This window comes from Callorhinchus milii, unplaced genomic scaffold, assembly GCF_018977255.1.
Source record: "Callorhinchus milii isolate IMCB2004 unplaced genomic scaffold, IMCB_Cmil_1.0 Scaffold8, whole genome shotgun sequence".
In the NCBI taxonomy this organism is placed as follows: Eukaryota; Metazoa; Chordata; class Chondrichthyes; order Chimaeriformes; family Callorhinchidae; genus Callorhinchus; species Callorhinchus milii.
The window spans coordinates 13,882,463-13,896,096 of NW_024704749.1; the positions used below are offsets into that span (position 1 = coordinate 13,882,463).

Here is a 13,634-nt window from a genome sequence, read left to right on the forward strand (position 1 = left end):
GACGTCTCAATGACCTGATAAGAGGCTATAATCAAATGCAAGGATTATTATTACTATAATGCATATACTTAAAGACTTCATAAAGACTGAAGGTTGGAAGGACACGTTGCAATCTTTTTCACAGGGTGCACCAGGATACATGGGATTTCTGGGTCAAGATGGGCTGAAAGGAGAGAAGGTATCTGTAAAAGAATTCTGAATTCTTGATACAATTAGAAAAGTATTCCAAAAAAAAGTTGCGGTGGTTCAAATGACACATTATTCGACAGGAGGAAGGTGGTAAACGTATTGATGACACCCAAGTAGGTGAATCCATTTACTCCACTGCCAGTGTTTTTTTAAAAAAAACACAAAACACCGTCTCTTTATGGCTGAAAAGTCCCGAAACATTGATCGAACAATTGCTTTCTTTTTTCGCATGTTATTTTTACGCAGTGCAATTATCACCAGGCCTCATAAAGCTGTTGATTATTTGGCGAGCTTCTAGCAGAATTGTTTCTTGTGTTTTTTAAAAAAAACAAAGTGAAATAAAATCACCGCACTTTATAAACTATGTTTCTATCATCAGGGCCTCCCTGGATCTAACGGGATTGCTGGAGCTGTGGGAGACACAGGACTTCAGGTTCTTTATATAATATATTTTTTTTTTTTGGGGGGGTGGGATTAAACCCTTTGTTTCAGGCCTTTGGTTCAAGAGTATAATAATGAACACATTTATACAGCGTCCTTCATGTACGGGTAACATCTCGAGCGATTTATGAGAACCAGGTTTGGAAGCCCAACAACGGGAGGGGGTGGGAGATAGGAGGTGATGTACAGGGTCATTAGAGGTAGGATTTGAAGTGGGTGGCATTTAAAAGACAGAAAGAGGGAGGGTTGGTGGCTGAGACTTGGGAGGGGTTGATGGAAGCAGAATCCTAGGGATTTAGGAGTATAGGAATGGAAGGCATGGCCACTGATTATGTCACAGAGAGGTGAGATCTAAGGATTTTAGAGGCTTTTCAAACGATTTTTCCCAAGTGATTCTGTTTGAATTCAATCCCTTGGTTGTACCTTACCCAATGCCTCTCTTTTAATGGTCTGACAGGACTGGGGTGGCTAGATATTTGTTAGCTCAGGGTATTAAGGGGCAAGAGTAGATGATTGGACTTGAGGTACAGATCAACCATGATCTTATAGAATGGCAGAACAGGCTCGAGGGGCTGAATAGCCGACTCCTGTTTCTATGTAACGGGCAGCAAAGTAGAGGAACGTGTAGACTGAAGGCTCTTCATGTTTTTAACACTAGGGGTCACGTGGGCCACAAGGAAGAAAGGGGGAACGGACACCTGGGGTTCAGGTGGGTATTTCATTCCTGCTGGCTTGTGCCAAAGTAGTCTTACCAGCTAAACCAAACGGGAGAAGTCGATTTTCAGCTCTCTGTCTATTTAACGCAGAAAAAGCCAACTAGTCAATTAATTGTATGTAAAACCAATGTCTCTACATTGTTTGGCATTACGTATCACAGGACGTTCAACAGATAGGACAGATATGAGAAGTATCCTGCAGGAAATGCATGGATTTTTCTTCTTTAGCCAGGTTTGAAGTACGCGTTGCGTACCAGTGTAGAAAACCAGCCAAAGCTGTGGTTCTTATCTACAACAGCTTCAGTGTTCCTCTCCAGACTCCAGATCTGTTCAGTAATATTGTCTCATTTAGGGTCCGCCTGGTTTGGAGGGAGTCCGAGGTTTATCAGGGCCTAAAGGAGAAACTGGATCTGAGGGAATGAAGGGTGAAATAGGTTCGAAAGGAGTTCCTGGGCTTGAAGTGAGTTATGTGCTTTTTATTTCTGTTGTTTTATCTGAATCCTGCAGAACCATACGAATTGATTGAAACCAAGACTCCGTTCCACATCTTATTTCTTTCGAGAAGAATTCTCAAATTGTAATTGCACATTCCTTCTGAAGAAATCTGGGAAGAAATATCGAGAGTTAGACCCTCCTGCGTAACTTGAGTTTCATTTTTTTTTGAGCTGGGCCGGGCAAACATGTGCTCTTAATGAATGACACACGTGGCTTCTGTAGTTGCGAAACATAACGGTTCTGGTGCACATTGAACTGTGTCGACTGTGAGATCTCGTGCTCAGGATTGGGTTCCTTTAAGTTAAAATGATTTTGAGTTATTGTTGTGCAAAGTACTCGTCAAAGCTCAAAGTCCCAGAACTAAACAATAGCGTTTATCTTTACAGGGGTCAGAGGGGCCGACCGGAGAGACAGGACTGCCTGGACAAGTAGGATTGGAGGTGGGTCATCAAGATCCCAAACTCACAATCCCAAGCTCATAAGACTGTTTTGGATGAAGAATCTGGTTGTGGGGGAGGAGGAGAAATCAACAGAGGACCATAGAAATTGCTAGACGAAAAAAGACCATCTAGTCGCCCTTCTACCATCCTGGTAGTCGCTCGCTATAATAATGGACATGTTGCTAAATAATAATAATAATAATAATAATCCTTGCATTTGATATTGTGAGGTTCCATTTCTGAGTACCATCTTGTAAATCCCAAGTAGAAAGTATCCAGAACTATCGAATTATAGAAACTCACAGCACAGAAGGAGGCCATTCATCCCCTCGTACCTGAGCCGGGTTCTTTAAAAGCGCTACCTACCAGTCCCACTCCCCGCTTTTACCCCATGGCCCTGCACATGTTTCCTTTCCAAGTACACATTGTATTTTCCCTCAAAAAGGGAACAAAAGAAAGAGAAATAAACAGTTTTTTTCAATTAAAATACCTCTCCTGCCACATGAGTGTAATTGGGAATATTTGTGTGATTTTCTTTTAGGGGGCTTTGGGACAGCCGGGGTTACAAGGGGATGTTGGAGAAGCAGGGCGAGAGGTACGTACAGTATTATTGTTTCAGAATGACCCCCCACCCCCTGCCCCCCCTCCCCCCCCCCCACCACAAAGTGCTGGATAACTTGTAAGAGGCTAATGAGAAGCGTTTATATCTCTAGGGACCCCGAGGTAGACCGGGCTCTGAAGGCAGGAGAGCGACCAAAGGACAAAAGGTAAAACAAACAGTAGAACAGAACCTTTCTGTGTAAGGAGGACCACTGACTCAACGCTATTTGGGGTGGGGGGTGGGCGGAGGGGAGGGAGGGGTTGGAGAGGGAGGAGGTGTCTTAAAACAGCGGAGCAATCCGCCTCACCCAGCGCCTTTCACAGAGTTAATCGCCTCTTTGGTTCACTGTGTAAGTAATGATTCATTGAAGAAGTCAACCGTTTTACAGTACCTGGCATTCTCTGTGGGTTAGAATTCACGTTCAAGTTCACTGCAATGTACTGCTCTGCTGGAGGGCAATTAAAGCCTGCAATAAAAGGACTTCCCATCCCCGTTATAATTTATGGATACTGTACTACCATTACCTGTGGGACAACCTTCACAAGGCCCTTTCCAGATGACTGTCTCGCAAGATGGCTTCCCCCCTTCCCCCTCCCCCCCACCCGTTTAAAATTAAAAGCAATGGCCGGAACAATCCAACCGAAATTAGACTCCCAGTTCTATAAAAGCAGCGGACCTGTTGGCGAGTAATGTAGCCGGGATTATTTCCCCCCTCTTCCTAGATTCTCACAATTCCATCGAACACCTCATTCCTCGGAACATAGAAACAGGACCATTCAGCCCCTCCAGCCTGTTCCACCATTCTACGAGATCATGGCTGATTCCATGAGCACAGTGGTTAAATCTGAGTTTGTTTCAATCTTAAGGGGGACGGTGGTACAGCAGGCAATCCAGGACTTCCTGGCAAGTCAGGAAGGGTGGTACGTATGGTGTTGACTTAGATTCCCGTTTGAGTTCCTTTGTCCAAATCACTATGGTTTCAGAGGAAGAAAGGAATATTCTCTTCTGTTTTCCAGGGGAGGAGAGGAAAAGCAGGATCGAGAGGGCAAAGAGGGAAGAAAGGTTTCAAGGTAAGGGAGCACATGACCACGAGATTGGTTCGGTCGAAGAAAGCCCTTTAGTCCATTTGATCTCAACCAAAGGCCTTCCTCTTTGACTGTGCTTACGGTCACCTCCTCCCTCCCCGTCCCCGTCCCCGTTAAACACTCTGAGGAGCTGCCTCGCCTGAGGGAACACACTGTATAAAAATGCAAGTTGTTGTTGCTCTGCTGACTCTGGCCTTAAAATGTCTGCACTGTAGGGTCCGAAAAGTAGCACAGGCCACGCTGGGTATCCTGGAGATAAAGGACCTCCTGTAAGTTGGACACTTCAGTATGTTTGCTTTTCTTTTCTGACCCCTTTCAACAAGGAGTCTTCAAAGGCTATCTATGTTAAATGCAAGTTAAAGGCGGCATTGAAATCGCAAGCACTTACTGAACGCAAATGGGTTCAGCGCACGTTCATTGTCACAGCCAAATTAAATTATCATCAATCTTTTAAATGTCGCGATACTGTGTTGGGGGAAGTAGCGATAGATTAAAAATAGTGACCTATTTTTGCATTACAATTACATGTAATGCAGGTTTATTATCTGTTTTTAGCTTTTAAAGGGTGACAGACCCCTGTAAATCGCTTGAGCTTCACGGATGAAAGTTTCCGATATTGCTCCAGTATTTCAGAAATACAGGGGAATAAAAAAAACCACAAGGAAATCAAATAAAACAACTAAACAACATGTTGTTCCACAGGGACTTAGGGGACTGAGAGGAGAAAAAGGGACTCGGAATCTGAAAGGACAAAAAGTAAATATTCAATACATATTTTGCACATTATTCTGTTCCATTTTATTTGTGTCGATGAGCATTTTCGCTTGGCCCGGTTCCAGCTAATATTTCTCTGTTAAAGGGTGCGATGGGAGACTCTGGATTTCCAGGGCCTTCTGGAGATGAAGGACAGAAGGTATGTGGATGGATATTTCAATACTGATGAGAAAAACTAGAAAGTCAGCCTTTCGCAGTTTGAAAACGAACATTTCGGTAACATTTCATAGGCTGTGCCATGTCTTTCGCAAGTTTCAAGTTTATAATGCCACAAAGAACGCAGTGGCTGGATTTCGCGGTACATTCCTGTCAAGAGCTTTGAGACGTCCTCCTGACGTGAAAGGCGCTGTACCAAATGTAAAGGATTAATATCAGCATTAGCCAGTGATTGTACAGTAACATCTCATTTACTTATTCTGTCTCCTTCTTTCAGGGGAGACCTGGACCTCAAGGTTTGATGGGACCACCAGGTGCCAAGGGTGAGCAGGTAAACCTAGTCTTTGTTCTTTGTTTTCATTACATTCAGGCTTGACTGACTCTTCCCTCCACAAGCTGCAGCTTGTGTTCCTCTCTCGCACTAAGCTCGTGGCCCTATCACCCCCATTCTCCCCGGCTTCACTGGTTCCCATCCCTAGAGTTCAAGATTCCTGTCCTCTCTTTTGAAGCCCTTCCATGGTCTGGCTCCTTCCTACCTCTGTGACCCACTAAAGCTTTACCAGCTTTGTCCGCTCCCTCGACTCGGTGGGCACTGGCTTGCTCCATCTCGCCCGACTTGCCCACTCCACCATTGGAGGTCGGGCCTTCAGCCTCCGGAACTCCATCCCAGAGCCTCTCCACCCCGCCCCCTCCCTTGTCTCATTCAAGGCCCTATAACGGGGCCCGAGAAGGACTTTGGTTAATCGGTAGAATATTAAAACAAAGACATACTATTTTATTATCTTTATGCTTGGTTTGATACTCACACAAGTGTTTACTTATGATGTTACTATACATAGGCATTGCCTGTAATGTGCGGTTTATCTGTAATGACAGGGCAATGCTGGGGCGCAAGGCATCAGAGGAGCAGAAGGATTCCCAGGATTGCTAGTAAGTGCTGACGGGAAACGTGGAGGCATCACCTCTGGCCGCTGAGAGGAAACCGGTCATAAAAGGGAAATAAACCATATATTAAAATATTGTAAGAAAGTATATCCTTTGGAACGTCCTTCACTTTGTAGTATATTCTGTGAAGAGCTTCAAGACGACTCGAAGACTTGATAATGCCCTAAATCAAATGCAAAGGTTATTATTAAATTCCATCTGGGTAAAGAATCACTGTACCTATCCAGAATTCAGCAATTTGTTGAATTCAACTTCTCAACTTCGATTTACAGTAAACTTAGACCCAGGTGCAATTTCTGCCGCCCCCACCCAAACAGCTAATAATGCTATTAATTAATCCCAACCTTGCAATAGGGTTTTATGATAATTGCATGAATAGCATGGAACGAAAAGTTCTACTAACCTGAGCATGTCAGATGCTCCCCGTCCACCCCACACATGCGCGAACACATACACACACACACACACACGTGCACACACACACACGCACTCTCCTGTGCTCTCGCGCCATGTGACAATAAACATGCCCTCTTATTTTCTGCTTCTTTGCAGGGTTTAGTTGGACCGAAGGTAAGTACGGTTTTGCTTTTGTTGCACAAACAGAAGTATCGATCAAAAATCTACGCCACACTTTACTGTTAAGACTGCAAAGCGCTTTGAGAGACACTCAGGAGGTTTCCCGACGTGAAAGGCGCTGCCTCAAACACCAGGATTAATCATTATAACAATGAGAGCCAACATTCTCTCTTTCCGATGCTCATTGACTCACTGTGAATTAATCTCCGGAGGTTCGGTGTTTATGCCTGCCTCACTCGCCATAGACCAATAGACAAAAAAGTGAGCAAACAGCACAGATTATATTTTTCAATCTGCAATCCCCACGTTGCCCGGTTTAGCTTCTTCCCTGCGTTAATTATCGCAACGTCAGGTTTCCTTTTGGTTGCTGGCCGCACGCTTATAAAAAAAAATTTTTTTTTAAGTCACTCAGGTGCGGCCTTGGCCGGTCGCCAGATCATTTTAAAACAGTAAAATTTTTCAGGGGCTCAAAGGCTTCGAGGGATCTCAAGGGACAAGAGGTGCAAAGGGGCAAGCTGTAAGTAATGATGCTTAAACACAGTATATTGCAATGTGTGTGTGTGTGTGTACTCCACTTTACAGTATATCCTGTGAAGTGCTTTGTGACGTCCTCTTGACGTGAAAGGCACTGTATCAAATATAGGGATTATTATTAACATTAGTGTATTATACATATATATGTTTTGGCTTCCATTCTGGTCCCAAACTCCAAAGGACCTTCTCTTTTCAAGCCTCTCACTGCGTCTGAGACCCATCAAGTTCACTCCAGAAAGTTTAGCATGAGGGGGTGGGGGGGGGGGCGTGTTGGGGAGGAAGAGGAAGAGCTGGAGTGTTAACAGTTATCAGGATGCATTAAATATTCGTCAAGTAAGAAAACCAATCTGTCCACCTCTCTATTGTGTCTAGGGCTCACGTGGTCCACCTGGTCGACCGGGACCTTCAATGCATCTGTCAGAAGAACAATTACAGGTACACCGTATCATGGAGCTCGATAACTTTGCGTATCGAGTCGCACCATCTAGATTGTCTTGAGAATAGAAATTGAATCCTTGACTGTCCGATGCCTTGGGACATCCTCCCGACACGAAAGGCGCTGAATAAATGTAACTAGTTGTTGTTGAATGTGTAATTACTGAAGACGTCCTCTTTAAAGTAACCGTCCAGAGTCGCAAGTCCCTGGGGTCAAACTGGAATGTATGTTGCACACCTGTTAAGTGTTCAGTAATTTATCACTTCTCACTTTGGATGCTGGAGACGTGTCGGTAGTGTCCACACCTTCGGGAGAGAAGAGGTCGAAATTGAAATGGAACCTTTTCTTTTTCTAGTCGATGCGATCACCGCAGTGGACCTCGCTCTAGCCCGTGTGTGTGTTTTTTTTTGTGTTTTTAAAAAAACAAACAGGTAATTTACAATAAATCACGCCACTGGGATTCACAAAGCATATGGAAAGCCCTCGAAGCGCTGAACATGGACATAAGGTACATTGTTGACCCGCCCACGGGAACCAAAGACAACCCGGCTACAAGCTGCAAGGAACTGCAACTGTGCCACCCGCACCTCAGTGACGGTGAGGAACATTTAATATTGGGGGAAAAAGACAGAAGTCGCTGGGAACAGATCAGGCAGCAACTAATTCCATATGGATTCCATCTTTTCCCTTCTTGTGTTTGACCATGTGCTCACTAAAACCCGTTTTCACAGCCACGTACACCTCTTTCCTCAGTAGCCGTCTTAAACTGCGACTAATTCCATATGGATTCCGTCTCCATGGATGCTGCCTGATCTGCTGAGTGTTCCCAGCGACTTGGGTTTTTGTTTTCAGATTTCCAGCATCTGCAGTATTTGGTGTTTTATTTAATACTGAGGCTCTGACCTACTGTCAAAACCAAGAGATTCTTCCAAGTACCAATAAGAGCAACTCAACTATGGGTTATTCACTCAACCGCGCCAACACCCCTGAGCACTAACTCTCTCTCTCTCTCACTCTCCAGGTTACTTTTACATCGACCCCAACCAGGGCTGCCCTTACGACGCTCTCCTGGTCTACTGCAACTTCACAGCTGGCGGATCGACTTGTTTGCTGAACGTGGAAAGTGAGGTAATGGTGACGTAACTCAGAAGGAGCCCATTCGGCTATTTTATTGAATGGTGGCAGTTCTTATTCCATTGTTCCCACCGTTTCTCCATATCTCCCTTTGTATCCTGACTTCCCAAGTATCTATCTGTCAGTCAGCCTGGCTCAGTCGGTAGCACTCTCATCTACGAATCGCGAGGTCGCGGATTGCAGCACAGCCAAGGCTGAAACTATTTTCTATTGCCACACAGGCACCCACAAAAGCCTGGTTCAAAGAGGACAGGAGGGAGAACGCATATCACTGGTTCAGTTCTGTGGCTGGAGGATATTTGGTAAGTCGACACTCAACGCCTAGGCTTTAAAGGTCACCCCGAAACACATAAGTGAGCAGCCACAACCTAACCCTATCCGTTGTTGCCAACAGTTTAAATATCGTGGAGCAAGCACTGTACAGCTACGGTTCTTGAAGCTTCACAGTACGCACGCAACCCAAAAAGTGACCTATAAGTGCAAAGTGGGGTCTGACTGGTTCAAGATGAACGAGAGTACAGAACAGTCACCGATTCAGTTCATGGGGGACAACAGGAAGGAAATCTATAATGGGCACAAGGACTTCTCCGTGCAGTTTGATGGATGCTCGGTGAGTTGCTGGTGACTGATAACATACAGAGCTTTATTGATCAGTAAGAGACCTGGGTTCCATTCCAGGCAGAAACCTTGGGCAAGTTTCCTTACTCCACACGCTTGATAATAATCCCTCAAAAAAAAAAAATTGGTAATTTCAATCCACGACTGTCTGTGGGACACTGCTGTGTGCAATTGGCTGCCGCGTTTCACCCACAGATATACAGTCAATTCACTTTACAGTCTATTCTGTGAAGCGCTTTGAGACGTCGAGAAGACGTGAAAAGCGCTATATCAAATGCAAGGATTATTATTATTACCACTGAAGAGTGATTGAAAGGCGCGCAGAAACATCAACCAACATACAGAACGGTCTGCGGGAAAAAAATAAATCATATTTGTATGGGTCGTAATGAATTAGAGCGTTTTCATGGTCTGCCACCAAATCTTTTCGTAACTTATTTATTATAGTGTAGAGAGACTCCGATCTCTGTGGACTTGGCACTGTTTACAGTACAGTGGGCTGATCTTTTAGCTCGTGCTTCTCCAACGATAAACCATTAAGAGTAACAATGCGCCTTGCAATTGAAATAGCGCCTTATCACGTCTTCGAGACGTCTCAATATGTTGATCGGGGGCAAAGATCATCGCAGACTTAATATTTTTTTTCCCCCCCCCCTCCCTCGTTACAGCTGAACGATTCAGGGACCGAATTTGAAGTGAGCACCAACGAACTTAACCTGTTGCCTCTGAGAGACGTGGCCGTGTTTAACAACGGCAACGACGCTCAGGAGTTCGGATTCTCTGTCGGTCACGTTTGCTTTTACTGAAAAGCTCAGGACCACTTTCTGGAGGATGAATGGGAACCCACATACACCCTCACACACAAACCCGCACTCACACACAAACCCACACTCACACACAAACCCACTCACATACAAACCCGCACACACAGACATACGCACACAAACACGGAGCTTTGCGTCATCCCAAGTTTCGTAAAAACAACGGTCGAAGGCAGGACCGAACTCTTCACTTGCAGTTGCACGCAAACTAATGCAAAAGAAAATCTACCTTCAGAAAGCTACAACAACAACAACAACAACTCGCATTTATACAGCGCCCTTCGCACGGGGTAGCGTCCCGGAGGGCTTGACGGTGGCAGAGTCTGGCAACAGGGCGGGCGGGCGGGTGGGTGGGTGGGTGGGGGCACGATCAAAAACGAAGGCCTTTAGGCGGGATTTGAAGGTGGGTGGGAGGGAGGGAGGGGGTCAGGGAGATTCAGGGAGAGAGCCCACAAGCAATGTATTATATTTTTTTGGGGGGTGGGGGGAGTATATTCCCTTGCAGAGGCCTCTGTCAATCTTTGCAGGACTTGCTGTTGTTTACGCTGACGGTTGCAATGATCGACTTAACCGGTGCCCAGTTCTGGTGCAGTCGCCATCTCCCCCCACTTTGCTGTCTGTTGGCTGGTGCTGAGTGAATACCGGAGTAACTCCCATCGCCCTGTCAGCACAAGCTAGAAAGCTGACAAAGTACAGTGACCGTGACCCCCCCCCCCACCTCGGTTTACACACTGGGTAGTGTTCGCGGGGTTGGGTTAGTGCTTCGGGCCACTTATGTTATCGCAAAGCGCTCGGACATTGCTTTTGCCCACATCAGTCTTTCGAGTCCAGAACGACGAGAACAAATCACATTTGTGTAGCGGCCTTCACCTCGAAAAGAAGTGAAGCGCAGGATAGCAGTCTGTCTCACAGTACGTGTCAGAAAATTACAGGGGCTGTATTATTATTATTATTATTATTAATATTGACTATCAGGAGAATCCCAGTCACTTCTTGTCTGAGAATGACTTGAAGCAGTGACGCGGACTGGGAGTTCGGCGATAGCGACACAACGCAACACAACCGTTCCCGAAACAGAATTACTGTCCCGGTCTCAACTTCGACTGTTACAGCTCCAACCGGTCTTGTGCCGGTGTTCCTTACTCCACTCCACCCGACCTCCACTCTTCCGATTCCCCTCTCCCACCCCCCCTCCATTTCCCCTCTTCCACAACCCCCTCTCCATTTCCCCTCTCCCCCCATTTTCCTCTCCCCCCCTTTTCCCCTTTCCCCTCTCCCCCCCCATTTCCCCCCACCATTTAACCGCAAACATCTTTCGTTCGAGAGACAGCAACTCCTTCACTGCCTTCAGCCCCCGAGAGGGTAACCGCACTCCGGGGGAGGAATTCCCCCTCTCATCGAGATTTACTGATTGATAAATGCCGCATTTTGGAGCGTCGGGAAAGCGGCGAAATGGGGAAAGAACTGAACCGGAGAGAGAAAGAGAGAGAGAACGGGTTCGGGGTTCAGCCTTTGCTGTCAGAGGTTTTGGACGCTCTTCAAAACGAAATGTCGCCTCTCAATCAGAGAAGATCTGGAGTCGGGCAACTCCGGTGTGTGTGTCCGTGACCCGCGGGTTACAACAACAACAACAACAAGATTGCACTTACAGAGCGCCTTTCACGTCGGGAGGACGTCCCAAGGCGCTGGACGGTGGGGTCAGGACCCGAGCAGTGGGGGGGAGATGGTCAGGGTGAGGGGAGGGAGGGGGCGAGGAGGGGGGGAGATGGTCAGGGGGAGGGGAGGGAGTCGAGAGCGGAGCTGAAGGCTGAAGGTCAAAGAGAAAGGCCTTGAGACCGGCCTTGAAGGAGGAAAGGGAGGAAGCGGCGAAGGCACTGGGGATGGAGTTCCAGAGCCTCGGGGCTGAGAGGCTGAAGGCCACCGATGGTCGGGCGGTTGGGGCGGGGGATGTGGAGCAGACCGGAGCCGGAGGACGGAGGGGACGGGGGGGGGGGGGGTAAGTAGTGGGAGAGTAGGTTCGGAGAGGGAGGAGGTAGCGAGGCCGTGAATGGCCTCGTAGGTGAGGATGAGGATCTTGAATTCGCTTCGTGTTCCCGATGTGGGTGACGGGGCTGTACACGTGTGCGGACTGAAGACCCAAAAAAGATCACCTGTTGGTTATTTGCAAGATTTTCTCTTCTCTTTTTTTTTTGCGCGTTCACACGTCTTCGCATCTCGCAAAGCGGCTCAGCCCTCCAGCCCCCCGGCCCCTCCCTCCGGCCCCTCCGGCCCCTCCGGCCCGGGAAATCTCCCCTTCGCTTTCACACCGAAATGATTTAAAAGGGAGCGCAACAGATTGCTGAACAGGATCCCGGTAATGGGTAGAGAAGACTACAGTGTTTTTTGGGGGTTTTTATGTTAAAAATAAAAGCAAAAAAAGGTTGGGGGAGTGGGGGGAAGGGGTGGGGGGAAGGGGTGGGGGGAAGGGGAGAAGACTTAAAATATAACCTGAGTGAAGATTTTTTTCAGCTTTCTCATTCTTGCACATTTTTTTTTGCATTAAAACCAAAAGTTTGTATTTTTAGCCTTTTTTTTTTGGGGTGGGTTCGGGGGTGGGGTGGGTTTGGGAGTGGGGGGGAGAGGGGGCTTTAAGAAATGCGGAATTTTTTTTTTACAACTTTTTAGGACTTGGGGTCACACCGCTCCGCGTTCCTGATGCGCGTCTGGAGTTTAACCGTCACAATATTAAGACGTAGAATGGTTTTGCTGGAGTTGACATCAGGTGGTACAAGCTCAGAATATTGTATTTATATATATATTATGTATATGTATACCTTACCTGGCAGTGAGGGCTTTTCTTTGTACTATCCCACTGATTATTTTATCAGAGCCTCTTATTTCTATTTCATTTCGTGTCGTTTGCGTCCGTAGGGGATGGCAGTCTCACTCCGAATAAAACTGATATGCTGGTCATTTACTTGTACGTTTTGTTCAATAAATAAACGAACCAATAAATAAACAAACACGTGAATGAATAAATAAATGAATGAATGAATGAATGAACGACTGAATGAATAAATAAATAAAGGTATTTTTAATTGACGCAGTGTTTGCGTTTCACTGATGCGGCGACGACGCTGATGATGATAATGATAAAACAATGATATTTTATTATGTGTCGTCTTATTATTAATTTTATTATTGATGTTCTATTTCGACTGAGAATCTCCCGGTGACCTGTGTGTGCGGATGACTTGTGTATCGTCCTCACTGGGGTCGGGGCAGCATTCTCCTCTCACCCCACTATCCCACCCCCTGCCCCCCCCCCCACACCATCCCACCCCCTGCCCCCCCACACCACCCCCCCCTACCCCCCCACACCATCCCACCCCTGCCCCCCCCACCATCCCACCCCTGCCCCCCCCCCACACCATCCCACCCCCTGCCCCCCCCACACCATCCCACCCCCTGCCCCCCCCACACCATCCCACCCCCTGCCCCCCCCACCATCCCACCCCCTGCCCCCCCCACACCAACCCACCCCCTGCCCCCCCCACACATCCACCCCTGCCCCCCCCCCCACCATCCCACCCCCTGCCCCCTCCCCACCATCCCACCCCCTGCCCCCCCCACCATCCCACCCCCTACCCTACCACCCACCCCATCCCCCCCCCCCCACACCATCCCACCCCCT

The 13,634-nt window shown here is 47.2% G+C and overlaps 1 protein-coding gene across 1 annotated transcript in view; it reads left to right on the plus strand.

The window, feature by feature from the left end:
• LOC103180422 (collagen alpha-1(I) chain-like) overlaps window positions 1–10,033 on the plus strand; it is a 46,577-nt gene extending 36,544 nt beyond the window's left edge. Inside the window, exons 44-65 of the mRNA XM_007896255.2 lie at window positions 125–178; window positions 569–622; window positions 1,289–1,339; window positions 1,699–1,806; window positions 2,228–2,281; window positions 2,823–2,876; window positions 2,995–3,048; window positions 3,749–3,802; window positions 3,899–3,952; window positions 4,183–4,236; window positions 4,670–4,723; window positions 4,827–4,880; window positions 5,175–5,228; window positions 5,774–5,827; window positions 6,395–6,412; window positions 6,882–6,935; window positions 7,325–7,387; window positions 7,820–7,985; window positions 8,410–8,516; window positions 8,744–8,824; window positions 8,917–9,132; window positions 9,809–10,033. Coding sequence (XP_007894446.2) covers window positions 125–178; window positions 569–622; window positions 1,289–1,339; window positions 1,699–1,806; window positions 2,228–2,281; window positions 2,823–2,876; window positions 2,995–3,048; window positions 3,749–3,802; window positions 3,899–3,952; window positions 4,183–4,236; window positions 4,670–4,723; window positions 4,827–4,880; window positions 5,175–5,228; window positions 5,774–5,827; window positions 6,395–6,412; window positions 6,882–6,935; window positions 7,325–7,387; window positions 7,820–7,985; window positions 8,410–8,516; window positions 8,744–8,824; window positions 8,917–9,132; window positions 9,809–9,946 — 1,650 coding nt within the window. The 3' untranslated portion in view covers window positions 9,947–10,033. The remainder of the gene's footprint in view (window positions 1–124; window positions 179–568; window positions 623–1,288; window positions 1,340–1,698; window positions 1,807–2,227; window positions 2,282–2,822; window positions 2,877–2,994; window positions 3,049–3,748; window positions 3,803–3,898; window positions 3,953–4,182; window positions 4,237–4,669; window positions 4,724–4,826; window positions 4,881–5,174; window positions 5,229–5,773; window positions 5,828–6,394; window positions 6,413–6,881; window positions 6,936–7,324; window positions 7,388–7,819; window positions 7,986–8,409; window positions 8,517–8,743; window positions 8,825–8,916; window positions 9,133–9,808) is intronic.
• Window positions 10,034–13,634: the final 3,601 nt, after the last annotated feature.